Here is a 26,273-nt window from a genome sequence, read left to right as displayed (position 1 = left end):
TTTACCAAAAATATTTTTTTTAATTCCTCAAATATCTAACTTTTTATTGAAAATATGCAACTTAATTCTTGTCAGGTTAAGACTATTTTTCTTTTTTGAAAATGCGACTGGATATGATTTATTTTTTTCTAGAATATAGAAAAACACGTTAGTGTCACAGGGAGTTATCAAGGCAGGTTGCATCAGAGATACAGAGACTAGAAGAGTCACGGAAAAATGTAAAATAATAATAAGAATAAATAAATAAATAGATAGATGGGGGGGGGAAATGTACTTAGCTACAGTAACATAGTATACTTGGAAGTATACTTCGTTACTTCCCATCACTAGTCGCTAGTTCCGCTTCCCCCTTCTCGCCATAGCGGAATTACCATCGAAGGGCCCAAAAAGATAGAAGGGGGTGGAAAAAAATTGCACTGTTAATAGTTGTCACTTTTTTTTCTACTTGACTTGACTTATGCCCGAGTTTCAGATGAAGTACTGTACGTTTCTTGGAATTACGAACCTCTTTTAAAGCACCGAGGAAGGATCGACCACAGGCAGTCGAGGAGTTCTGTTCACGTTCCAACTACCGTGGAAGCTCTCCGGTAAGAATGTGACGAGAAAAGCGGCTTTGTGCTGGATGCTCGGCCGGCCTTCCAACTCAACCCATTCTCCCAACTAAACGACATTTATTTCCGTCTAGTCACCATTACATTATCATATTTGAATGAGTTGACATAGAGGAGTTACCGTTAGCCGCTTGCGAACTTGTTGTCTGTGGCCAATGAGTTGAGATGCTAACGTTACTCGTCGGCTAAGTTTAGTTATCGAGGCTCACGTGTTAGCTTAGCTTCGAGCTAACGGACGTGCTAACGTCCAGCTAAATGCTAATGTTAGCTTGAATCTCGTACACTTGTTGCCATTAAATAGCGGATGCTAACGTTAGCCCGCTAGCCGCCCCTGTTGTACACGAAGGGCACACTTTATCCCAACGGCTCTTTGAAATAAATACTTTTACATATTAAAAAAAATATGCAGAGAGAAAGTGTTATTTACGTAGTGAAACAAACCAGATAATTACCGCCATTATTTAATTTGAATTTATGTGAGCGAATATTGCCTCATTGTTATTATTATACCCTGAACTGGCCTGCTACAATCTCTTTATAAACTACATTATTAATATCTGCCCAACATTCAAGAGGTATTCAAACGTAACTAAATACAATTGATGTTCGCAAAAACAAGAAAACGAACAGATTTTGTGCTGTCAGCCTTAAAGCTGTTGTTGTCATTCCTGGTAATTGTGTTATTACAGGCAGCCCCCCCCCCAAGCCTGTTTGTTTGGCTTCTTTTCAGCCATACTCTTGTGATATAGTTCATTTTGACGATTATATACTGTCCATGTTAGACCTCCCAAAATTGTCTATAGTTAAATCTAAGTATACCCCAAACTGTGATCCAAATACACGTTTATATAATTTTAAACTTTACCTTGAACAATAAAAGGCTTGCAGATTCAGAAAAAAATGCACTCAGTGTGAAGACCTTCGGGTCAGTGTAAGCTGGTTGTGAAAAAAAACCCAGTAAAAATATCCATTACATCTTTCCTATTATCCATTTCATTGTGTTTTTGACTCAGTGATAAATCATTTTTAAAATGCATGATAGGCAGTATCGCAGTGGCAAACGACTCTATACACTCATCGTACATCATATTGAGCGAGCTGTTACCACCTAATCAGCTGTTAATTTCCACTATGGCAAAAGTGACCCAGACCTTTCTCTGCATCATCTTGATAGGTTGACTACCTTGCTGTCTCAGGCATCAACCTCGTAAGTGTGTTGTTGTTGTTGTTGGCAAATAGTTTTGTGTAGGTACAATGTTCTACAGAAAAAAAATTGCGATTAAGTGAGTTCACGAATAGATGATGGTTTTACTGTGTCCAGTGGTTTGGAAGTAACAAATTACAAATGTACTTTATTACTTAAGCAGCTTTTTTAGGTATCTATACTTCACTTGAGTATTCAGTTTTCTGATGACTTCTGAAAACAGATATAGGAACTCTATTTTGTCAAGAAAGACTCGTTGCAAATGGAGAATTAACACATTCACTGCCACTGACTGCTTGAGAAGTAAAATATCCATTTTAACTGGGAGGGCTGGCACTGAATGAGTTAATGTCAATAATGCAACAGATTCACAGAAGTAAGATATTTCCCATCCATGGCCAAATACGTTGTCTTGTGCCAGCCTAAAAACCACCAGCTACATGCGTTAAAAAATTATTCGTCCAATCTAAAAAAAGCCCATACAAGTCATCAAAACAGGTGTGCTGTACAATTGACAATAAACATTCATTTTTACTTGAAGCGAGCGACTCCATTGCGACTTCTGATGGGACAAGCCGAAAGTCACAACAACGTTTGTACTTCAGTACATGGCAGAGTGTACTTTTTTACTTAATCTTTACAATCTTATGAAGTATTGGTGTTGGATAATATAAACAAGCGTGGGTTATTTCTAAGGCTACGAATATCACATGTGTAACCAACCATATTTTGTTTTTTTTCTTATGTGTAGTTCTACCTTCCTCTAGTGTCTGCACATCCTGCTGTGGTGCATGAGCACACGTGTGCTTCAGGGCTGCTCCCTCTCCGCTTGCCGCCCTGTCCGTCCTCGCCCCCCCCCCACTCCCACCCCATCCTCCTCATCTCCTGTGAAAACAACAAAAACAAACTCTTGTGTGAGCAATGTGCGACAACAGCGACCCCGAGGACAAGCCCCCTGCCCCGCCGGTCCGCATGAGCAGCACCATCTTCAGCACCAGCTCCAGTAAAGACTCGCTGTCGGCGAACCACAGCTCCAAGCCGCTACCGTCGGTACCAGAGGAGCGAAAGCCTCGTAGCAAGATCATCTCCATCTTTTCCGGGGCGGAGAAAGGTTAGTGGGAGCAGAAAAAGCAGAGAAAGTAAAAAGTCATTGGGTTGGTTGTTAACACATTCAATGCCATTAACGGCTTTAGAAGTCAAATATCCATGTTAACTGGGAAGGCTGGCAGTGAATGAGTTAAAAATGTTTGCCACTTTCAGGTGGAAGAAAGAAAGATCGAGACAAGGAGCGACCGGAGATTTCGCCGCCTTCCGATTTTGAACACACCATACATGTTGGCTTTGATGCTGTCACGGGGGAGTTCACTGTGAGTAGGACTCTTTTCTTAAAGCCGCACGTTACAACAGATTTTAAAACAATAGTTTTACCCCTCTCACAGACTTTAAACAATTTAAACATATTCAGACATATTAAAAGACCCCTTTAAAGTATTCCTTAGCACCTATTCTCAGTCTGTCCCTCACCCAGTTCTCCAAATATAAGGTGAAGCATGCTGTTTATTTATTATTTGTCACTCCAAGTTGAAGTTTGAAGTGTATATGAATATTTAAACACCAAAATGTTCAACCAAGCCATATAATTTAATCTAGGTTAATGCTAACATGTAATGCAAAACACAATGTATAAGATAAAATAAAGTAACATAGATGTTACGGTAATTATAAACCTTCCAACAATTGCTACTTTACACACACAAAGCAACAACACATTGCCAACAGAACATGCAATGGTCGGTGCAGGCACAAAGTGTTACGACACTAAAGGCGCGCAACTCTAAATTCCGACTAGTCTGTAATAGTGTAAAAACCCATTAAAAACGATGGCTTAACAATGTGAAATATAGCGGGGGTACAGATGAGGAACTGTGATACAGCGGGTACACTGTACATGGATTTAAAAAACATCTGTCTGGCTGTACCTTTCAGGGAATGCCTGAGCAGTGGGCTCGACTACTCCAGACCTCGAACATCACCAAGTCGGAACAGAAGAAGAACCCGCAGGCCGTGCTGGACGTCCTCAAATTCTACGACTCCACAGGCAACGGGCGGCAGAAGTACCTCAGCTTCTCATCCTCTGGTGAGTCTCTCAACACGAGCCATCCTGAGTAATCTGTGTGTGTGCGCGGTGTGCTTACACAGGAAATGTCTGAACTCATATGACACGGCAAAATAGTTGTGTAGCACTTTTCTTTTTGTTCATTTGTAGAAAAAGAAGCATTCACTCCAGGGCCACAGTCTGTAAGTATATCGAGGCTATAACTGAGAGTGCTCAGAGACAAACATTCATGCTAATGCTATTACGTGCTTAAAAATTATTAGGACAAATAATCTGGTTAACTATAATAACCTGGGTCTCTTTTCGTTTGCTCAAACCCAGCCAGTCAAAAAAGGTGCCGAGCCAACATCCCCGACTATCAAAGCCATTGATGACGACGATGACGACGAAGCCCCGCCTCCCGCCGTGGCTCCCAGACCAGAACATACCAAGAGTGTAAGGCGACGAGAGCTTGGATTGTAAAATTAAATCTATTTTCTGTGTCATGTTTTTTGTGTGCGTGTGGCCCAGGTGTACACGCGCTCCGTCATCGACCCCCTCCCCGCGCCCAGCCTGAGCACGGACGGCGATGCGGCGTCCAAGGCCACCGACAGACAGAAGAAGAAGGGCAAGATGTCGGATGAGGAAATCATGGACAAACTGAGTAAACCTCATTCTCGCACCCCTTCTTGTCGTGAAACACTAAAAAAAATTAATTCCCGTTTCACTCTCTCCTTCGTAGGAACTATAGTCAGCATTGGCGACCCCAAGAAGAAATACACCAGATATGAGAAAATTGGGCAGGGGTGAGTAGTGTATTAGTCCTGGGAAATAAATAGAGATGCCATGATTATTCCGTTCCACGCCCTTAAAACCACAATTCTCTCACACAGTGACGTACAGTAAGCCCTCGTTTATCGCAGCGATGGGTGAACTCCACGAAGTAGAACCACATATTTCTTTTCTTATTTATATATATTTTAAAGCTGTATGAACCTCACGGGACTCTTATTAGTCTTGCCCACACGCCTATTAACATCTATCATACTCTTGTAAGCACTTTCTATATTATTGAGAATTTATTTTACTGTATCTATTATTTTGTTTGAGCCTTTAATTCAAGAATTTACTACTTTCGGTTTGCTGTACCAAATGTGAGCTGAGTTGTGACTTTCAAACAGAGATGTATACCGAACATTGACTTTTGACGTATATTTGAGGAGATTGAGTACTACGGTGCTTCATTTAGGACCATCCTCATGGCATGTAAATACATCGTGATGAATGGGCTGTGATTAATGTGTTGTTTGTCTGCTCTTACAGAGCTTCTGGAACAGTCTTCACTGCCATCGACGTTGCCACAGGACAAGAGGTGATCAGAGCAAATACAGCATCTTCTGACTGACTTGTCATTCAAAACCATAAAACTACTGATGAGTACTGATAATTACCCTAGTATTCGACCACGACGTCATATTACTTGTTGCAAAGTAATACTTAATTGGTGCATATGATGGGAAATATTTTAGAAAATCTAAAACTACATTATACCTAAATACATATGTTTTTGTTTTTTCAAGAGCAAAACACAGGTCAGTTTTATTTGGAGTACGTATGAATTTGTATGTGTAGTACCTGAGATATCATCTTTTTCCTTATGACATTTTTGTCCACTGTTTTTAATTTAATTCAAAAAGACAGGTGTTTATGGTACATATCAATACACAGCATCATAGAGAATTGGAGGATCTTCCTGTCGAATGTTGAGGTCGTCTACAACCATGGATTTGTTTTTTCTTGTCTCTTAAAGATGTCAGGCATACTGTAATTGCATTGATGTGTAACTACTGGGAGTGACTGTATAATCACCACTACGGAACACAAACAATTAGATGTGCAAGCTTCAAGTATTTATGTTGCCTGTTTTTAGGTGGCTATTAAACAGATCAACCTCCAAAAGCAGCCCAAGAAGGAGCTGATCATCAACGAGATCCTGGTGATGAAGGAGCTCAAGAACCCCAACATTGTCAACTTCCTCGACAGGTGACACCCACACTGGATAATATACGGCTTTCAAAAGAGCATGTCATGTGATAAACTGTGTGCGTTTCAGTTTCCTGATGGGGGAGGAGCTGTTTGTGGTGATGGAGTACCTGGCGGGAGGCTCGCTCACCGACGTGGTCACGGAGACGTGCATGGACGAAGCCCAAATAGCCGCCGTGTGCAGAGAGGTGTGCCGTCGCACGTCGGTAATAAATGGGAAAAAAAGGAGTAATAATAACAGTTACCTCCCACCTTACTCTCCGCAGTGTTTACAAGCGTTGGACTTCCTGCATGCCAACCAGGTCATCCACAGAGACATTAAAAGTGACAACGTGCTACTCGGCATGGACGGCTCCGTCAAGCTGAGTGAGTTGTTATGAAGTATGTTGTTATGCTGACAACCCTATTGAGCCAAAGCAATAAAAGTTATCATTCTGGTAAAGCTCTGTTTGAGCAACTATGTGAAATTGCATATATTCCCAGTAGATTATCTCGCACAACACCGTAATGGTTGAGAATCACTGGAGTAGTGTGATGTGTGTGTGTGTAAACGTGTGGTATCCTCTCCGCAGCCGACTTCGGCTTCTGCGCCCAGATCACTCCGGAGCAAAGCAAGCGCAGCACCATGGTGGGAACGCCCTACTGGATGGCCCCCGAGGTGGTGACCCGCAAGGCCTACGGGCCTAAAGTGGACATCTGGTCGCTGGGTATCATGGCCATCGAGATGGTGGAGGGAGAGCCCCCCTACCTGAATGAGAACCCGCTACGAGTGAGTAAAAGGACCTTTCACACAGGAGATCAGATACATGAGAGAAGATCCGGCATCTATCCGCCTTTGCCTTTTACACTGATCATAGCAAAGTGGGATACGTGCATCAAATTCTTAGGACATGCTGTGAAATTTATGCTACTTTACCCAAGACACTACCTCAGAAGCCGAACAATTCTTGGGTCGATGTTGCCATTTTTACAGAACAACAAGTGGTTTTGTATTCTCACATCATTTTGTATGAAATGTATCACAATTCACCCAAGATGCTAACTTCAGAAGTGGGAAAATTTCTTGTCAGCGGCATTTATACAGAACACCGACATGGGGAAAAATGCAGGATATTACATCTAGTGTGACAGGTTTTATAGTCCTTTAAAATGCTAGGAAGTGTTTTTTAAAAATATACTTTCATTTTCATTCATATTAATTTTTCTTAAAAAAATATTTTTTTTTTGTCAAACTGCAATATTTTAGAGGCAGTGTAAAATGGCCTATTGTTTTTACAACATATTGTAAAATATTTCTCAAAATTATATATAAATTCCCAAAATGTATACTTTTTTTCTTTAAAATGTGATAATATAAACAACTTTTTTTCTTGAACTTTTGTAAATTTTCTTAAAGAAATACACAAAATTAGTTTTAAAAAATTGAAATTTGAAATTTCAATTTTTTTGATTTGAAATACACAACTTTTTAAAAACTTTTTTAAACTCTTCTAAAAAATTTACTTTTTTTCTCAAATGTGAATTTATTAATTTTTTTCCTCTTAATAGATTATTTTTATTGACAAACTTTATAACCTTTTCTCAAACTATACAACACATGTTGACTGTATTCTTAAAGTGTTGAATTTATTCTAGAAACTATGCATTTTTTCCACTAAATATACTTTGACATTTTTAAATATAGAAAGTTTTTCCTCAAAGCGCGGTGTTGTGAAAAGTTCCTCGAAAATATTTCTGGGGAAATATATACTTTTTCTCAAAAAATATATAGAATTTATTTCTCTAAATGTACCTTTTTGTTGAATTTTTTTTTTCTCCCGTATATGAGACGACTTTATGTAGAAAATACTAAAATATTTCCCCCCCCCAAAAAATATAAAAACATTTTCCTCAAAAATATAAAAAAACATTTTCCAAGAGGCTTTATAATCTTGTTGTGAAATTTGTGAAAAGTCCTGAGTGTAAGTGGACTATAATGTGAAAAGTTGAATTAGATTCCTTTTTTGACACCTTTATCCATGGAATGATTTCTCCTTGGTCATTGGTTTAGGTACTGTCAAGAAGTAGCCCGTTAAGGCGCTTACACACTGCACTTGGGTCTTGTGGCAGTCACCGTGACGTAGGGCGCAGGACGGCACCTTCCTCGGTTTGAGTTGATTCCGTTGAAGTGATCGTACTGCACCGTGTTCCTGTCTCTCAGGCCTTGTATCTGATTGCCACCAACGGGACGCCCGAGCTGCAGAACCCCGAGAAGCTGTCGCCGGTCTTCCGAGACTTCCTCAACCGATGCCTGGAGATGGACGTGGAGAAGCGAGGCGGCGGCAAAGAGCTCCTGCAGGTGACTTAACAATTTCTTATTAAAATCTGCCTTTGTCGTTAGGGCCCCACTGTTGTTCATCATTATAATTCTGACAAATCAAGTTGCTTTTTTTAGGGACCTCAACGCGCTGAAAACACACCAATGTTTGTGTCCTAGTAAAAAAAAATATATATATATATATATATATATATATATGTATATTTTTTAAAGGGGTCCTAGATAGTATTTACAATTGATTGATTTTAATAATAAAGTAATAATTATTTCAAATTTGTACATTTTATTTATAATTGATTAAATTACAATTAACCAATTGTTTAATTACATTTAATGTATATATTAATTTGTTTATATTGCAATGCTTTAAAAAAAAAATACAATATAAATCAGTTATTTGTGATGGGGGGAAAAAAATACATTTGAGAATGAACCCATTAAAAAGACCAATTAATGCAACTGTTATAACAGGACTCGATAATGTAAATGCTAGGTGGACCCAATTAAGGAACAGAATGGGGCGCATGCAAAAATGTGATGCTCATTTGAAGGATTGGCCATGCCAAAAAAAAAAAGGGTTGTGAGGTCACCGCTAATCGCTTCTTGCACCTTTTGATTTGTACTCTTTGTTGTTGTTTTTTTTTTCTTGGACGTAGCATCCCTTCCTGAAGCTGGCCAAGCCGCTGTCCAGCCTCACGCCGCTCATCCTGGCCGCCAAGGAGGCCATGAAAGGCAATCGTTAAGAAGACCACACACACACACCACGTGCCAACCATTTCGAATTTGTGCCAGACTGAAAGTAAAAAATGAAATAAAGTAAAAAATCACTGTGAAGAAGACCAAAACATGTCAAGCATGAAAGACACACGTACGTGCGCGCACACGCACACACACACACATCATTCGCTGTCCATATGAAGTCTGACAAACTCTGGTTAGGACTGGGCTTGTATTTAATGAAGATGATGCCTCGTTCTAGTTTTTAGTGTTATTGTAATTTTTTTAATCGACTGCCTTAAACAAATGCAAAAGTGTTGCCTAATGTATTGTTGATTTGTGTCCCTCCTGTGATTTGTACTACCTTTTTGTAATTTTACCTTTCTCTGCTCTGTCAGCGTCTTTTTAGTTCTTTTGATACTTGAATATCTCTTTCTGTCTCTCATTCTGTTTCATTCGACTGCTTTTATAGGAAACATTTCAAGAGCACGATGGTGTCTTTCTGTTGAATTCACACACACACTCACACGACAGAGCTACTGTACCACGTTAGTCCTTTGATAGCAGAGGTGCACCTTACAGGAAAGTTCATTTTACATGGACAGGGTTTATATTTTCTTCTCTATTTGTTGATATTAAAAATGGAAAAATTGTTACCCAAGGTCTGTCATTTGTGTCCAACCAATCTGGTGATTACTTCCCCAAATGTGATTACAGTGGACCACCGCATAGTCGCAGTTCTGCACTCACAAATTTACGTATTCTATTTTACATTTTTTTCACTTATTTCTTTCTTCTTTTTGGGGGGAACCAACCCTAAAAAATGCTTACTCGAGGTTTATCCCCACTTATTAAAAAAATCTTTTGAGTTTGTTTTCCTTAAAAAAACATGCCAGTTTGTTCTAAAAAAATATTGTTTCCTCAAACATACGACTTTTCTGTGAGGGAAAAAAAACATTTCACAAGATATACTCGTCAAATAGCCAATTTTTTCACACACAAAAAAAGCACCCAAAGACGTGCTTTTTCATTAATTTTGCTAAAGTGAAAAGGATTTAGCTCAAATAAAATTTCTCAACATTTTATTTTTTTAATAAATGCCTTACCTTTAAAATTTTCCCCTAAATTACACTTTCTGACAAATTCCTTTTTGGTCAATATATACCTTCTCTCTCAAAAAAAGACTTTTTTTCTCCCTCAAAAACTGACTTTCCCCCCCCCCTCAGAATTTAACATTCCTCAAATAACTTGAAATATGTATTCCCCCCCCAAACAAAATATATGAATTAAATGTGTTTCTGCAAAGTGCTTTAAATGACTTTGGTCAATATATACTTTCTCTCTCCAAAAAATATTCTTTCCCTGCTAAGAATTTAACTTTTCTCAAAACTATCGAAATATGTATTTTCCCTAAAAAAATATAAATTCAATTTGTTCCTGAAAAGTGCTTTTAATATATATATATGTATATATATATGTATACACATTTTCCACAAAATATAAGAATTTTTTTCTGAGAATTTATTTCTTTAAAATAAATGTAACTTTTTGATACTGTGTATATATATATATATATATATATATATGTCAACGATTATTAGGAGAGAAGTCAAATCCTTTAGGCCACAAGTGTCAAAGTGGTGGCCCAGGGGCCAGATCCGGCCCTCCACATTTTATGTGGCCCGCAAAAGCAAATCCATCCATCCATTTTCTGAGCCGCTTTTCCTCACTAGGGTCGCAGGCGTGCTGGAGCCAATCCCAGCTGTCATCGGGCAGGAGGCGGGGTACACCCTGAACTGGTTGCCAGCCATTCGCAGGGCACATAGAAACAAACAACCATTCGCACTCACAGTCATGCCTACGGGCAATTTAGAGTCTCCAATTTATGCATGTTTTGGGGATGTGGGAGGAAACCGGAGTGCCCGGAGAAAACCCACGCAGGCACGGGGAGAACATGCAAACTCCACACAGGCGGGGCCGGGGATTGAACCCGGGTCCTCAGAACTGTGAGGCTGACGCTCTAACCAGTCGGCCACCGTGCCGCCCAAAAGCAAATCAAAATTGTTAATTGTGTTCTGGTGTAATAACATTGAGATACTTGCAAGCATTTTTTTGTGACCAATCCCCCTTTGAAAAGATATGTAATTGTTGAGAAAACATGTTCTTATAGGCTTTTGATTTCAAAACTGGTTATTCATCAATGTGTTGCGTATATTGTATTTAATTATATGAGGTAATCTTTCCTTTATATGGGTTCACAATCGTAGCGGCCCTCCTGGGTAAATCATAACTACGACGTGGCCCGTGACAAAGATGAGTTTGACACCCCTGCTTTAAGCCATTTTCAAATGACTATACAGCCATTAGTTTGCCATTTATGCTACTCGAGATATTGCAAACTGGAACAGTGAAAATATACTTCTTTCACTGGAAAATCTGTGCACAAAATGAGTGCAGCAACTTCTAGCGTATGAAAGTGAATGGCTTGCAGTAATACCCAATTTTCTGCTTGTAAATTATTTCAAGACATTATTTTGAAATTCTCTTCGTTTGTTAGCTTTGCGCTTTTATTTTGAAATAAATACCCGGAAGCTGTGGGAACGCAGAGGAGGCGAATAAAACGCAGCTGGTGCTCGGTGATGAAAACAGACTTCAACTCTTCGCTGATTTCACAGCATTGACGTGTAATGTCTGCACAGGTGAAGGATAAAGAAGCATACCAAAGACTGAATTATCTCTACCAGGTGATTGGAAACATTCGGAATCGAAACGTGCTAGCTAACCACTAATTGCTAACTGTTCGGTTTTCCTTCCAACGTGTTATTGGATACTTTCGGAAATTAAATATAATAACCCTCTCACTGCACTCTGAGAGTGCATTGTTCAAAGAGGCAGAGTGCGCTCCATTTTCTATGACCTTTCGAACGAGCGTTTTGGCCTTTGGCAGGGATACGACAATACGTCCGCCATATTGAATGTGTCAGTTCTGCCTGTAATCAATTGGTCTCGTCCTGCCTAGAGCGGCGGGAGTTAGGTTTGGGGTAAGCTCGGAAATTCACTTTCTTCCTCGTTTTCGTCAGGCTGCTCATTGCGTTTTGTCCCAAAACCCTGACAATGTGGAGCTGGCTCGTTTCTACTGCTTTACTCAGCGGACCATCGCAAGACGTCTTGTTCTGCGACAGTAAGTAGCCCCAGAAAATGTACTCGTTTTATTTGGAAGGCGCTGTCGAGAATGAAAACGTCACGTCCTGTATTTAGAACTCCCGCCCCACAAGAAAAAAAACTATCAATGATTTATTTGATTGCTGTCAAAAGTGCGTTCAACAGCTGTGACCGTGTCAAAGTTATCATATTTTTATAAAGGCAAAATGATTCTTTTACTGGATCTCAGTAGATTCTGCAATTAATACTAGGTGTACAGCCACATTTGAAAATGTAAAAAAATACACTGACATTCAGGATTCAAGACTTGACAGACATTTTCCCACCCTGAAAAAAATTTGACTGTTCTCAAAATGTTATACTTTCTCGAAAATATGCAACTATTTTCAGTGAACCCATTTATTTTTTTTTGCTTAATTATACAACTTTTTTTTGCTTAATTATACAACTTTTCTTGCTCAAAAATACTTTTCTAAAAATATTTGTATTTATTGAAACTACAACTTTTTTTCATCTGAAATATAAAACTAGTTTGTTTGACTTTTGTCTTATAAAATATTGCCTTTTTTTTTTTAATTAAAATTACTTTTCTTAAAAAATACTTCTTCCTCAAAAATGGTTTTCCCTCATTCAAGTAGTGTATACACACATTCTTTCTAAAAAATATACCACCTTATTATAATATCCCAACTTCAGTGTAATTTTTAATTTCTGCAGAGATCCATCTGTGAAAAGAACAATATGCAAGAAGTGTTGCTCCCTGCTCATCCCGGGTTTAACAGCAACAACCAGACAACAACGTAAGCCGCACTTGACATTCCCTGTTCACCTAAAAGAATCAGTGGAACCGGACGATGTTGACTACCAGTAACTTTTATTACGGCTGCGTCTCTGCCAGGGAAAAGGGGGAAAAAGAGTCGCTTCACGGTGCTGCGCTGTCTCAGTTGCAAACAGAGCAAGACGCTATTGAATGACCCAGATTATTGCTTGTGGCAGGACCGTCCGGAGGCTCAGGCTCAGCCACAACAAAAACAACCGGGTAAGAACTCATTCTTCAATATAAAGCGGCACCTTGACTTATGAGTGAATTATTATGATTTTTTTTTTTTTTTTCTGTGGCTTTAAGCTGTTTATTGCCACTCCAAGTTGACGTTTACTGTCAAACTAATCATAGAACTTGGAAAATTACATGTTGTGCATTTAAAAACAATCACATACCTTAGCCTTTTGTCCGCTACCTTAATGCGAAAGCATATATAATCTTTTAAGCAAGTGATATTTGAACACAGTGCAGCAACACATTTTGACATTCAATTTAACAGTAGTCACAGTATATTCTTTATCCTCTATTGAAACAATTTTCCTTGTTGAACTCAATTGAAATGCCATTCATCTGTTAGAGTACTTGCATGTGAGTAATTGTAATATACATGTATTGGAACACTTACATTTCTGTTATTTTCGATCCACAGATGAAGATATCTCTGGTAGAAATCAGCCCAAAAAGACCAAACCTGACCGGTCTAATTGTTCCAAAGCCAGCACAAGTACTGCCACTACGAAGCAGATGCCGCCGTGAAATCACATAATGCAATTTTGCAAACTCTTTTGTTGGACCACAACTGAAAAATACAGTTTTATTTATTTGAGTCCACTTTTATGTTGACTTGAACTGCTGAGGGTTACTGTAATTCTTGATGTCCCACATCACAGATGGGGAGCCTGCAAAAAGATGCAATTTGTTTCATTTTTTTAAATTACATTTATTTGAAAATATAACTTTTTTCTCAAAGGTATAACGTCCGTCTCTTAAAAAGATTTTCATTTTTTTCCTCAAATGTACAACTTTTTAAAGAAAATATACCAAATTAATTTGCGAATTATTACTGGGATTTTTTTTTTCACTGAAGATTTCAGCTCGTTACTGGTTTTGTGCTCAGGCAAAAGCAAAGACTCTGCACCCCTGTCCAACATGAATACATATGTGATTTCATTTGTTTTATTTATTTTATTGAAAACAACCAGCAAATGTTTTGTATTGACATTTTGCTAACTTTTTTGTTCTTGATGTCGTGGCCTTTGAAGGGTGTATTGCTATAAAATAAAATGACAAATGTCGTTCATTTCTTCTTTTCTTTTTCTCCTCCTTTGGGCACACGGAAACGCGTCTTGTGAAAATAGAGCAGGTTCTTGGCAAAGATCCTTGGGATGTGGCCCATGTACAGGAGGAGGGCCAAGATCATTCCTGGAAAGCACACAGATTCACTTCTGTAATTTCACACTTGATGGGTGGGCAAGGATTCCGAAAACCCAACGATTTGTGTACAATCCATTAATAAGCCCCTTTTCCATAAAGTGTTCTATTTAATACATGCGAGTGCTGTTTACCTGTGATTGGGGCCAGCCAGTAGACAAGAGCGTATTCGGTGAAAGTGAATCCAGGACATTGAAAAGTGAGCCCGTAAGCTAGCGAAGGATTGACGTAACCTGACGTGTAACCTTTGGCTGCAAACGGACAAACATCATGTTATTTCATCAAAACTTAAATATGAAATCTTGCTTTTCATGCGAGATGTGTGGTATACGAAGGTGAAAGGCACAATGATTGATAAAGATCTTGGATTGGATCTCCTTCGATTCTGGAAGTGTACCTTATGAGTATTGCAGTCAAACTGAAAATAAAAATACACTGAGATTTGAGGTGCAAATATTTTTAATTCTCATTTTCATTTATTTAAATTATATGCTTGCAAAAATATGTGACTATTTTCAATAATCTTTAATCAATAGTAATCATACAACTATTTTCCTCTAAAATATTTCTTTCTTAATAATAAATGGCTTTATGTCTAAAAAAATAATATTTTATCCTCCAAAAATGTACTTTTTTTTTTTGGGAAAAATGTACATTTTGAGAAAACCTCACAAATATCACTTTTTATTTCTCCTGAAAATATACTTTTTCTCAAAATGTGAAAAATAACCTTAACTATGAAACGACTTATTTTTCTAAAAGGATATAAAACTTTAAATAGAAAAAAAAATACTTTTTTCGTCAAAATTTTTCTTCATCAAAAATACAAATTGTTACTCAAAAATACATAACTTTTTAAAATAAACATTTCTTGAAACTAAGACTTTTTTCACCATAAACTTTTTTTCTCAAACATTTTTAAAAAAATAAGTTACACTTTCAAAAAAAGATGTACAATTTTTCCACTCAAAAATATATATTTTCCAAATCAACGTGCCTTTTTTTCCCCTCTAACATACAGCTTTTTTTCTGTCAAAAAATATAAAATGTACAACTGTAAATAAAACTTGACTTTTCTAAAAAGACATGTATACAAATATTTTCAAAAAAATAGTAGTTTTCACAAACATTTTTTCCCCTCTCAAATCACTTATTCTCAAAAATATACCTTTTTTCAAATAGTTTGACTTTCTAAACAAATACTTTTTTTCTCTGTGATTTAAAAAAAAATCTGATATACGTACCACTTTTTCCTCAAACATAGGGCATTTTTTTTCTCTAACGCAATTTACACACTTGACCTTTTGACAAATATTTTTTTCCTAAAATGTATGACTTTTTCCCCCCTTCATAAGCTGTTTTCTCTAAAATATGACCTTTTTGTCTACAATATACAACTTTTTTATAACTTTGGCTTTTATTTGAAAGGAAGACTTTTGTAATAAAAAAAAAAGCCTTTAAATAAATATAGTTGGTACACCCACATACCTGTGTGTGACAGGAAGGTGAGCAGCGCGGCTCCGAACAGCACCCGGATGAGCGCGGCCCTCCGTCTCAGCAAGAGGTGCGCCAGGTGAAAGAGGAGCGCGCACACCCCCTCGGTGAAGAAGCCATGCGTCGGCGAGACCAGCAGCGAGGTGCTGCACTCCCTGGCCATCAGGTTCTTGATCATGTGCATGTCGGTCAGCTCCAGACTCCAGTAGTACTCGGCCGCCAACTTGGCCAGGTGGGCCCCCAGGAAGTGGGATGCGACGGCCAGGACGGTGGCGGCCGGAGCGGCGTCCAGCTGGAGGAACCTCAGCACGCTCACGCTGGGGTTCCCCGAATGATCTCCGCAGACCGCGCCGTGGACCAGCAGCACCGCCGACAACACGGTCAGCGTGACGTCCGGGCCCAAGCCCCCGGCCCACTCGCCCACCTCCACGATGGTTTGGACCTCCAGCCTGCACGCCACCAGCATGAACGACGAAGACAACTCGGACAGGAAGGCGAGCCGAGGCCACTTTTTCAGCAGCGTCCGCGTGGAGGCCGCCAAAACCACGCAGGCCAGGAAGTAGCCCAGAGAGGCGTTGAGTCCCGACATGGTCGCTGAGGGTTCTCTCTGCTCTGACAACGTGGCGCACGCAAAGACGAGCGCTTCTTATCAGACTCGGCAGGCCGCTAACACCTGCCAAAATACACACGGGCCTTTTTGCTAGGTCAGGTCAGCGAGCAGGTCACAAAATTAACATCCAATAATCAAAGTTTCATACTTCCTCTCCAGTGTTACTATGGAAGGCTGTTTGAGGTCTGTGTACTAGCCACTGACAACTAGAGTGGGCTAACTCCATTATTAGTTCTATGGGTGCAATAACATCGGGGATTTATATCGTGGCTATAGAATGATTTTGCCTTGGATCATATTGCTTGGACATTGAACTGGGGTACCGTTTCATAGCTCACATTTTGGGATGTTTTTGCAGGACAAGGCAGCTTTGATGGGTGCCGCCATCTTGGAAATGGGAGTTGGCAGGAGTGCAATAAAAAGATTGCCCCCACCCACCTATATGTCAAAAGTGGAACAAAACCTTGATAAGTTAGCCCACTCTTGTTCTCAGAGGCTCAATTCAGCGCACTAGTAGGCTCTTTGTCCTCACTATTAGGACAACTGCATCATACTAGTGAGGTAAAACTGAACTAGTTGACAACTTGGGAGTACCAGTGAAGCAGCATGGGCAACAAATGTGGTTGCACATTTGTTGTCGTTATTACATTTCGGTTTGGTATGCTCAAAAAAATTGCTTTGTGCCACGCCAGTGTTTTTGTCTCCATCTAGTGGAGGTGCATGTAAAAAGAAACGTAACAACAGGGTGAACAAAAACAGCCCTTTGTAATATATTGAGCAGCATAAATGGGGCTTTGGTGTCATTTTAAAATGACATAAATGATTTGATTTCACCCCTAATAATCTTTGGCATAATATGACACATACACACGTATAGGAGCTTACGTGAGTAGGCCAAAACCAGGAAGTAATGTTCCCATGCCACATTAAGTTGATTAAAATCTAGTCAGACCCCGTGTTTTACCCCTTAAACGATCATATGCAAGTATAAAACTGTGGTCACTCCTAATTATGAACGCTAGATACACATTGAAAGTGTCTGACTAATTTACGTGGCCGCCAGTGTGGGTGGAAGTCATGTTATGAAGCCTACTTTGTGATTGGATGTTGAGATCACACGTGCGCTCAAACAAGGAAGTGCTTTTCCTAAAGCTTCATAGTGTGGGCGAAATCATGTATTCCAACGCAAGAGCCTATAAAAACGCGTCATTTTCCGCATTTTAAACGGTCATATCTCGAGGTAAACCCTCATTAAAAAAACAGTGAACGCCTTTGTGAGATGTTTTGCGTAACGTACGGATAAAACGGTTAATGTATGCGTTACCGAAAGTACCGGTAAAGTTGGGGCGGAAGTCAAGAAGATGCGCGCGCACGAGCGCGAGCGCGAGCGAGCCGAAGCCTGGCGGCGACCGAATGGCACCTGAGCCGACGGTCCACAGTACGGAATGACAGCTCGTCGGAGATGGCGGACAAACCTCCGACGGTGTTCTCCAAGCTGTTCGCCGCCGGCTTTTACGCACTCAGCTCCTTCCTCATCGTGGTGGTGAACAAGAGCGTGCTTAGCAACTACAGGTAGGCCAGCGGAGCTCGAGAACTCGAGCTAAGTTGTTAGCCAAGTTAGCTGAAGGCAACTTGGGGGGGTCTCGCTGTTTAAATAGTCGCCCTTCCACTCTCACGCGCTCCGCATTGAGCACACTTTCAAACTGACTTAACTCCCACATCTTGGTGTTTTTAGGTTCCCCTCGTCGATATGCGTCGGGATTGGGCAAGTGAGTTTCGCAACCGTTGCTTCTAAACACATGATTCATTGTCTTCTAACTGAGATGCAGCTGTTTTTTTTCTTTTTTCTTTTTTCCCCTCTTTTTCTCGCTCTTCTTTGGGAACATGCGCGTGTGTGCGTGTGTGGGCGCGCAGATGTTCGCCACGGTGGTTGTCCTGTGGGTGGGCAAGGCTGCAAAGGTGATCGCCTTCCCAGACTTGGACGAGAAAGTACCTCGCAAGGTGAGACCACCTGTACAGTGTTTTATATATATATATATATATTATTATTATTTTTTTTTTTATGATTTATTTTGCACTCCTAGTGAACATGCACTCTCTTGTTTTTCCTTTAGATATTTCCGCTACCTCTCCTTTATGTGGGCAATCAAATAACTGGTCTATGTGGAACCAAAAGGCTCAAGTCAGTTCTTGTATGAGTGGCGAGATGGAAGTGAATTCGACTCTATACTTTTTGTTGTTGTTGTTGATAAATGTGCTCCGTCCCCACCAGCTTGCCTATGTTTACGGTACTCAGGAGGTTCTCCATCTTGTTCACAATGTTGGCCGAGGGATTCCTGCTCAAGTAATTCCTGCTTTCTTTTTCTTCCAACTCAACTATAAAGTGGCGATTGGGTTTCATGTGGCATCTGTTCTCATTTCCACAGGAAGAAATTCTCCAGGTCAGTCCAGCTGACGATATTTACGATGATACTCGGGGCCTTTATCGCTGCAAGGTACTTTTTATTTTATTTTCTCTTTTATTAGCCCCCCGCCAGTGCATCCAGATGTCCTGGTTGTTATTCACAGGTGAATGACCCTCATTTACAGAACTCGCCCTGCCCTGATATGCCTCAACCTACATGATTTGTATTTAATACAGCAGTGATTCTTCAAAGTGCGGTAAATGTGGGCATGGGCCGGTTACCGGTTTCAAGGTGTACCGTGGTTTCAAAAGTGAAAGATACCGTCGCTGTCGGACGGAACCCATACATTTACAAATATGGTCGATTTCATGTTTTTTTTTTTTTTTTCCCCCCACAAACCTGTACTTTTGGTCTGTCCCAACGTCATCCGCTGACTATTCTGAATTCGTGACTTTGCGAAATGGAATGTAGCCGATCAAGAAGCCACCTGTCACCTGACTGAGGAAAAAGGAAGCAGTTGTAAATAAAAATAGAAATGTGACAAGATTTCCCGAAAAGTGACTGTTCAAATGTTGAGTCTGGTGTGACTGGCCACTTCCACCTGAGTACAACACACCACGGATTTGAAAATAGGATGGTTGGGTTCTGAAGAAATGTAGTTTTTTTTTTTTTGTGTCAGGATAAAGTGATATCTATAGAAAATATGGTCAAAAAATTCCTCCAAAGGAAAGTAGAACAACATAACCTCATTTCTCAACATGCTGTATCTCCTCAACCCGTTCTCCGATTGATACCCGTACGTGTACGTGGTTTCCGTTGAGTGGTACGTAAAAGAATCACTGCCTAATCACAGTTCAGTTGTACTTTCAATATATTTGTATTTAATCCTGAAGAACGTTTTGTAAACGTGTATTCACATAGCTTTTATTGACTTTTATGTGCAATACATTCTATTCGAATCAATATTCAATTACATTTTTTCACAGCCTTCTATATCCTGGTCGACTCTTCCCACCCGTTATGATTGCAATGTCTGCCATCAACTGGTTTACTTAATTTATGATGGACCCACCCTAAATGCGGCACGTTTACGTCATATTTAATGCTCTGTGCTTTCGCTGTAGTTGAGATTTACAGTGTTTGTTTTTCAGCGTTTTGTTTGTTGAGACGCGTGCACGACAGTGTCGATTTGTATTTCGATGATGCCGACCTACGGTTAAGACCGTGTGTCGCGCACTTGCATTCTCGCGCAACAATGCGGCACCAAAACCGGCGTCCGATGTGACGTATAAAATACTCGCCGGACAATTGGTTTCAACGCTACGGGGCGGGAGAATTCGAGTGTAAAACCTCACACGACAATATCCGCTCGTGTGCAAACTTTTTAGTCGGAGGGCCGCATACAGACAAACCAAAGGATGGAACTTGAATTAAAGACGCTAAAACCACGTCCACCTCATTTCTTCACAGCGCAGACATGTCCTTTGACCTGCAAGGCTACGTCTTCATCCTCCTCAACGACGTGCTCACCGCGGCCAACGGCGCGTACGTCAAGCAGAAATTGGACGCCAAGGTACGTGGCGGCGAGTGCCTGTGAATAGCAGACATTGTTGGGAGAAGGGGAAGGGGAGTGTTTTTTTTTGGGGGGGGGCGTTGGGCGCAGAGAACCCGACCTGTCCTTTGATGGAGCTTTGTGCATGTTTTGACTGGATACATTGTTTTATAAACAAATACATGTTTTCTTTCATTTTGGGGAAAAAATACAAACGCACAAAATTTGGAGATAATGGAAAGTGAGTACATTTTGTGACTATCAGTTCGACACGAGGTCGTTGGTTTATAACAGTCCCACCATACAATGTTTCCAATTTGGGAACGGCGTGCAGTGAACTAGTTTGTGCAGCGGCGCAGGATTTCAGCGTGAGCATATTTACTGTTTTTCATTTGCTTGTTTCACATTTATGACTGACCAAAGTGATTTTTGTACAAATATATCCTGTAGCTGGACTTTACTGCTGCGCTAGTGTTTCATATTAAAAGACTTTGGTTCCTTCTGACTTGCGTACCAATGTGTTACACCAACAAAAGGATTAGTGAAAAAATACATTAAGAAATAGATACTAATAATAGTAAAGAAAAAACTGACAAAACTGTGACCAAACTGGGACAAAAAAAACTGAGTAGTGAGGCAAAAATATGACCACCAGAAAATAAGTGACAAACATTACAAAAATCTGACAACAAATAATGAAGATAACCATTACACACAAATGTACCAAAAATAAAAAGGTGTCCAAAATGTATTATACATTGCGTTACTAAAAATATGTTGGGAGGGGGGGGGGAAAGGCAAAAGTATGATAAAACTTGGACAAAAAAATGGACAACTGTGCTAAAAATATATTTTTTTAAATTGGGCACAGCCAGATTTAAAAACAATGTGACAAATGTACAAAAATTGTAGTGTGGCACATTTGAACTTATTTAAAAATCCTAGTTGCTTTGCGAGTGTTCCCCTGCTGCCATAAATTACAGAAATCGGCGAGTTATTGATGCCCCGCAAAAAGGTTTATAGATGCCACAAGATCGTCTAAATTAAGCTCCTCAACTCACGTCAACATATTGTAGTTCCTTAGCACTAAGATGCCATGAGGTGGCGCCAAAGCATCTTTTTCGGGTGGCTAAAAACTCACCCCTGCTGCCATCACCATGTCCAATAGAAAAGGATCACGTTGGCGCCATCGTGTGGCATCCTGGCGCTAAATAACTATGTTGAAGTGAGTTGAGGTGCTTCAAGTGTTGCTGTGCTGCCATCTTGTGGCATCGATAGGCAATTATAAACTGTCCCTTGTCCCTGAGCCTCGCAAATAGCGGGGACACTGTACTTTTGTTGCTTTGGCCAGGGCACAAACACAGCGAAAAGGCGAATTTGTGAATGCCAAATCCCGACTACGGGGGTGTTCGCTGTACTGCGTTAGCGTAAGTAAGCGGTAAACTACGGTTCTTTACGACTGGCGTACAAAATAACTCTCGTCTGTGTTTCACAGGAGCTGGGCAAATATGGATTGCTGTATTATAACGCGTTATTTATGATCCTCCCCACTTTGGTGCTGGCTCACGCGACCGGAGACATACAGAAGGTAAGCAAGAGTGAAACGCCGCGACGTCGACTCCCTGAATGGAGTGCGAGCGTTCTCTTGTTAATGTTCAAGAGCTGCTGCTGCTTTTCCTGTGCGAGGCCCCAGGACTCAGAACGGAACAAAGCTGCCATTATGTACCGCTAATGAAGTCACTACGTCGCTACTTCCTAGTTTACAAGTTTTTTTGTTTTTGTTTGTTTGTTTTCCCCCTGTGATCAGGCCATGGACTATGACGGCTGGTCAGACGTGTTCTTCCTCATACAGTTCTTCATGTCCTGCGTTATGGGGTAAGAAGATGGCGGCTATGTGACGTGCGTGTCCCCGGGGGGGGTTGAATGACTTCAGATTTTTTTATTTTTCATTTTTGGGTAGTCTATACTAAGGTGGTGATAATCAACTAGGCGGCGACTAATCGATGACATTATTACTATTTTTTTTCCCAGTTGTCAACCAGCTGTCCGTGCAGATACTTGCCAATCCGTCTCCAAACACTCAGCCCACCCCTGACTTTCTCATCCAATCACATTCAGACACCTTCACGGTTCGGAACTTGGAAAATTCGAACAGCGATCCATGTAACCCAACTGCAGGGTCGCAACTCGCAGCTACACTTTGTATTTATTTTTGTACTTTTTTTTAATCAACAACTCATCGATTATCAAAATAATTGACTACTATTTTGATAATCGATTAATCGTTTAAAGCCATTGTTTAACTTAAAAAATGTCCACATCCTCAGAATTTCAGCCTCTTAACAGTAAATATTCTCAGATTTCTGTAGTCCTCCATGAAAGTAGACTGACTATTCAAAGTAAGACATTTGCAAATATTTGCTTTTACTTGAATGATCAACATCTTAGCCTGTTTTCTGACATGTTATGGAACAAACCAGTAATTGAATCAGAATCAATTATTTGTGCGTTTTCTGCACTGTCAATTTGAAATTGTCCTGTTTTTTAATAAAGGCACGGAAACTTAATATTTTTCTTAACTGATTCATCGATTAATTGAAAAAATAATGGAAGAATGACTCGTGTATTGAAATAATCATTAGTTTTGCATCCCTAATTAATCCTTTTAAAAAAAATTGTCTTAATGTTCGAGTTGTATTTACGTACAGGGCTTTGTTGCAACTGCGGTTGTTGTTAAAGTGCTGTATAAATAAAATTGAGTTGAGTTTAAAAACATCACAGTAGGATGGAATGCTTGATAATTCTGTATCGTAGCGACTGCAGTTGTTTCGTGCATTGTTGCAAATATGTTCCGACTGTCTGTGCCTCCTCACTTGTTGCTTTCCGTGAGGCGTTCGTTGTTAACGCCAAACCGCGTGAATGGCTATTGGTCACCTCCAAGCTCTAACCGTCATCGCGGCGAGGTAAAGGCGACGCGGTTCAACCCCTAGTGTGCACACATGCAGCCATTTACTGACTGCGACTGATGTTATCGCGCTATTTAGTGTCAAGTCGTGAGCGGTGTGACGACGCGGCTGATTTGTGTCTGTGCGCAGGTTTGTCCTCATGTACTCCATCGTGTTGTGTACGCAGTACAACTCTGCACTGACCACCACCATCGTGGGCTGCATCAAGGTGAGCGGCAATACGAGGAATTGGTCTTCCCTCGCTATACCGCAGTTTACCTATTGCGGATTCAGTGTATCGCAGAGTTTATTTCATGTTTCTATTGTGCATAATCCGCCATAAAACACATATTACAAGGAATAATGTACATAGTGTACAGCACTGCTGTACACATGTTTAATAGGTTTAAGACTATACAGTTAATTCACACTGAAGCTAGTAGGCGCGTCGTCACTTATCAACAGTTAGCATTTTTGTTGTCGTTTTGTCATTTGTTAATGTTTACCTTATTTTTACACTTTGACAATTTAAGATTACAACTTTCCCTTTCGTCTGGACAGTTGAGACGCATTGTTTCACCTTAATCTCGACAGTGGTTGACTTGTTTATACTGTATAGTGTTACTGTCGAACAGTTACCTTCTTTTTACGTGTGGCTGTTAAGAATGCCAACACATTTCAGTTTTGATGGAGACAGCATCATGTCAAAATACATATAAATGAATTCACATTATTTCCAATGGGAAAATTAGTTTTTGGAATCCAAACCAGTTGAGGTTCCGCTGTCATGGGAAAAACTTAAGTCTTCCCCACCACTTTGCAGAATGTCCTGGTGACATACATTGGAATGGTGTTCATCGGAGACTACATCTTCTCCTGGACCAACTTCATTGGCTTGAACATCAGGTATGCAATATTTTGCCCTTAAGCCGGACACACACGTGCCAATTTTTATCATCTTAACCGCTTCTTTAAATGTGACACATGACAAAGGAGTGTACCTGAAATAGAAGCTAGGCAAACTGTTAGCTTATCTGGTATTTACCCCTGATCATTTTTACTGTGGCGAATGACTTGTAAGACGCGTTCTAAAAACAACACAAGCAGTTGCTCCGCTATTTGTCTGGCCTACGCGGCAGCTTCAGCGAGCTTCTCAATTGGCTATCGTCACATCACAATCTGAGTCTGTGGATCAGCCCAATTCGGTGTCGACCTAAGGATTTGCTCTCAGGTTTAACATTTACAACTGTCGGTCCTGACAGTTTGCAGGGCAGATCGGGGAGGAAAAATCCCTGTAAATTGTCTCACACCCAAGGATAATCTATCGCTCAGGATAATAATTTAATTTAGAAACTGGGAAAAATGCTCAGATTTGGGCCCTATTATTGGTACGCGTGTACCCAACTTAACTTGATATACCACGCAAGGCTTTTTAAATTGAAGTGTTAACTTCTGCATCACTTTGTACCGGCAGCATCGCAGCCAGCCTGGTGTATTCCTACATTACGCTGCGAGAGGAGCAGCCCAGCAAGGCCAGTGAAAGCACCAAAATGGACATCAAGGGCAAGGTGGTTGTATGACACTGGATTCGCTTTAATCTCATCATGTACATCTTTTTTTTAATTTTTTATTTAAAAAAAAAAAATTTTTTTATTTATGTCTGAGGAGGAACTGATGGTTGAAAATCATCGTTGGGATACACGGTTACGCAAAGTCTGTTATAATATTATTTTTTTTTTTTTAAAAAGATGGTAGTGTTTGTATTTTCAAGTTTTGAGAAGGGAAAAATATTTATGGAACTTCATAGACATTTTACAGGAGACACACGCAATAGAGCCAGCTGTTACTTTCTGACCTTTTAGCTGTTTACGAGGAATGTAACATGGATGCCTTCAATGTCATGTCATTTTCTGTGCACTCTTTAAGTCTATTCCCTTATTTTTGCACATGCACTGTTACAACATTGGGAGAGGGTTGAAAAAGAGCAGTTTACCTTTAGCTTGGTCAGCGCTACAAAATGTGTGTGTGTGTGTGTGTGGTGGGCTCTTTTGCAGTTATTATTACACACCTTAGTGCACTTTTATGAGTGGCCCACCTCACCACCTTTTACATTAATTGAGATTTTTGTACTTTGTGGGTTACCTTAAAGTTTTTAAAGTCCAGTAAGAGTGTTTTAGGTTTTTCTCACTTTATTTTGGCTTAAAATGTATTTGATTCAAAGTGGGACTTTATAACTGAAGCACCGATGTATTTTTTACAATGCTTTCCAATCTTGCAACATTTGCTCCTGTCATCAAATTAAAAGATGAGCCAATTGCTCTTTTTACAGCTTGCTGTGCTTTGAGTCTCATTGAGTTAATTGGAGGTGCAATAATTGATTATAAATATTAATCAAATATTTAGATAATCAATTAATCATTTAGAGCCATTGTCTAATTTGAAATTGTCCAAATCCTCATAATTTCATACTCTAAAACAGTAAATATTCTCAGACGTCTGTAGTCCTCCATGAAAGCAGACTTTATTGTTTAATCAACGTAAGACAGCAGATCTTTTTACTTTGGAAAGTTTTGCCTATTTTCTGATGTTACGCACAAAACCAGTACCTAAATCATAATTCATGGGGGGAAAAAATAGTTTAACCAGTTAAAAAAATAAGCATTATTTGCAGCCATAGTATGAATTACCTGTAGTTGATCCTGAAGCAGCTGCCAAAGTGTTTATCAAACGAGTAGCCTTTGGTAATAATTACCACAATAGCTCTGTTGGTGAGTACATCACACCTGCTCATGTGATATTGCTTCATTGTTTATACAATACCAAATCAACGATAATCAGTTCATGAACAGTAACTGGGGAGAGGG

The 26,273-nt window shown here is 39.9% G+C and overlaps 4 protein-coding genes across 5 annotated transcripts; 3 read left to right on the top strand and 1 right to left on the bottom strand.

The window, feature by feature from the left end:
• Nucleotides 1–271: 271 nt before the first annotated feature.
• pak2b (p21 protein (Cdc42/Rac)-activated kinase 2b) lies at nt 272–9,643 on the top strand. Of its 2 annotated transcripts, XM_061683976.1 has the most exons (15): nt 274–587; nt 2,567–2,926; nt 3,076–3,182; nt 3,802–3,952; nt 4,082–4,113; nt 4,253–4,366; nt 4,442–4,574; nt 4,653–4,716; nt 5,234–5,282; nt 5,841–5,953; nt 6,024–6,141; nt 6,220–6,319; nt 6,526–6,722; nt 8,154–8,291; nt 8,927–9,643. In XM_061683976.1, exons 2-15 carry the CDS (start codon nt 2,737–2,739, stop codon nt 9,011–9,013), a joined length of 1,593 nt encoding a protein of 530 aa, XP_061539960.1. In that variant the 5' UTR covers nt 274–587; nt 2,567–2,736; the 3' UTR covers nt 9,014–9,643. The 2 variants fall into 2 exon arrangements, with proteins under 2 accessions (XP_061539959.1, XP_061539960.1); XM_061683975.1 differs by having other exon boundaries at nt 272–587; nt 4,442–4,716.
• A 1,938-nt stretch (nt 9,644–11,581) lies between these two features.
• Nucleotides 11,582–14,267, top strand: rpp21 (ribonuclease P 21 subunit). The gene is made up of 5 exons (XM_061682858.1): nt 11,582–11,731; nt 12,068–12,168; nt 12,867–12,949; nt 13,048–13,188; nt 13,622–14,267. The coding sequence occupies exons 1-5, from the start codon at nt 11,675–11,677 to the stop codon at nt 13,726–13,728; spliced, it is 489 nt and encodes a 162-aa protein (XP_061538842.1). The 5' UTR covers nt 11,582–11,674; the 3' UTR covers nt 13,729–14,267.
• aqp12 (aquaporin 12) lies at nt 14,144–16,574 on the bottom strand. The gene is made up of 3 exons (XM_061682853.1): nt 15,892–16,574; nt 14,538–14,654; nt 14,144–14,394 (listed from the first exon to the last, which is right to left on the bottom strand). The coding sequence occupies exons 1-3, from the start codon at nt 16,484–16,486 to the stop codon at nt 14,270–14,272; spliced, it is 837 nt and encodes a 278-aa protein (XP_061538837.1). The 5' UTR covers nt 16,487–16,574; the 3' UTR covers nt 14,144–14,269.
• Nucleotides 16,575–17,150: 576 nt separating this feature from the next.
• slc35d1a (solute carrier family 35 member D1a) lies at nt 17,151–25,737 on the top strand. The gene is made up of 12 exons (XM_061682852.1): nt 17,151–18,079; nt 18,243–18,276; nt 18,422–18,508; nt 18,622–18,689; nt 18,780–18,851; nt 18,934–19,002; nt 20,383–20,485; nt 21,960–22,052; nt 22,272–22,339; nt 23,560–23,638; nt 24,233–24,315; nt 24,884–25,737. Exons 1-12 carry the CDS (start codon nt 17,970–17,972, stop codon nt 24,987–24,989), a joined length of 972 nt encoding a protein of 323 aa, XP_061538836.1. The 5' UTR covers nt 17,151–17,969; the 3' UTR covers nt 24,990–25,737.
• Nucleotides 25,738–26,273: the final 536 nt, after the last annotated feature.

The sequence above is a fragment of the Phycodurus eques genome, chromosome 8 (genome assembly GCF_024500275.1).
Source record: "Phycodurus eques isolate BA_2022a chromosome 8, UOR_Pequ_1.1, whole genome shotgun sequence".
NCBI lineage: Eukaryota > Metazoa > Chordata > Actinopteri > Syngnathiformes > Syngnathidae > Phycodurus > Phycodurus eques.
Note: the sequence above shows the minus strand (reverse complement) of the source record. Positions and strands in the feature narration are given on the sequence as shown.

Excerpts from the sequence above, each read along its gene's own strand:
- slc35d1a (XM_061682852.1), top strand. The coding sequence starts at position 17,970 with ATGGCGGACAAACCTCCGACGGTGTTCTCCAAGCTGTTCGCCGCCGGC. Across the intron at positions 18,852-18,933 it reads GCCGAGGGATTCCTGCTCAA|GAAGAAATTCTCCAGGTCAG; the intron begins GTAATTCCTGCT and ends TCATTTCCACAG. Across the intron at positions 22,053-22,271 it reads CGACCGGAGACATACAGAAG|GCCATGGACTATGACGGCTG; the intron begins GTAAGCAAGAGT and ends CCCTGTGATCAG.
- rpp21 (XM_061682858.1), top strand. The coding sequence starts at position 11,675 with ATGTCTGCACAGGTGAAGGATAAAGAAGCATACCAAAGACTGAATTAT. Across the intron at positions 11,732-12,067 it reads GACTGAATTATCTCTACCAG|GCTGCTCATTGCGTTTTGTC; the intron begins GTGATTGGAAAC and ends CGTTTTCGTCAG. Across the intron at positions 12,950-13,047 it reads AGCAACAACCAGACAACAAC|GGAAAAGGGGGAAAAAGAGT; the intron begins GTAAGCCGCACT and ends CGTCTCTGCCAG.
- aqp12 (XM_061682853.1), bottom strand. The coding sequence starts at position 16,486 with ATGTCGGGACTCAACGCCTCTCTGGGCTACTTCCTGGCCTGCGTGGTT. Across the intron at positions 14,655-15,891 it reads CACCTTCCTGTCACACACAG|CCAAAGGTTACACGTCAGGT; the intron begins GTATGTGGGTGT and ends GTCCGTTTGCAG. Across the intron at positions 14,395-14,537 it reads CTGGCTGGCCCCAATCACAG|GAATGATCTTGGCCCTCCTC; the intron begins GTAAACAGCACT and ends TGTGCTTTCCAG.
- pak2b (XM_061683975.1), top strand. The coding sequence starts at position 2,737 with ATGTGCGACAACAGCGACCCCGAGGACAAGCCCCCTGCCCCGCCGGTC. Across the intron at positions 3,183-3,801 it reads CTGTCACGGGGGAGTTCACT|GGAATGCCTGAGCAGTGGGC; the intron begins GTGAGTAGGACT and ends TGTACCTTTCAG. Across the intron at positions 8,292-8,926 it reads GCGGCAAAGAGCTCCTGCAG|CATCCCTTCCTGAAGCTGGC; the intron begins GTGACTTAACAA and ends TCTTGGACGTAG.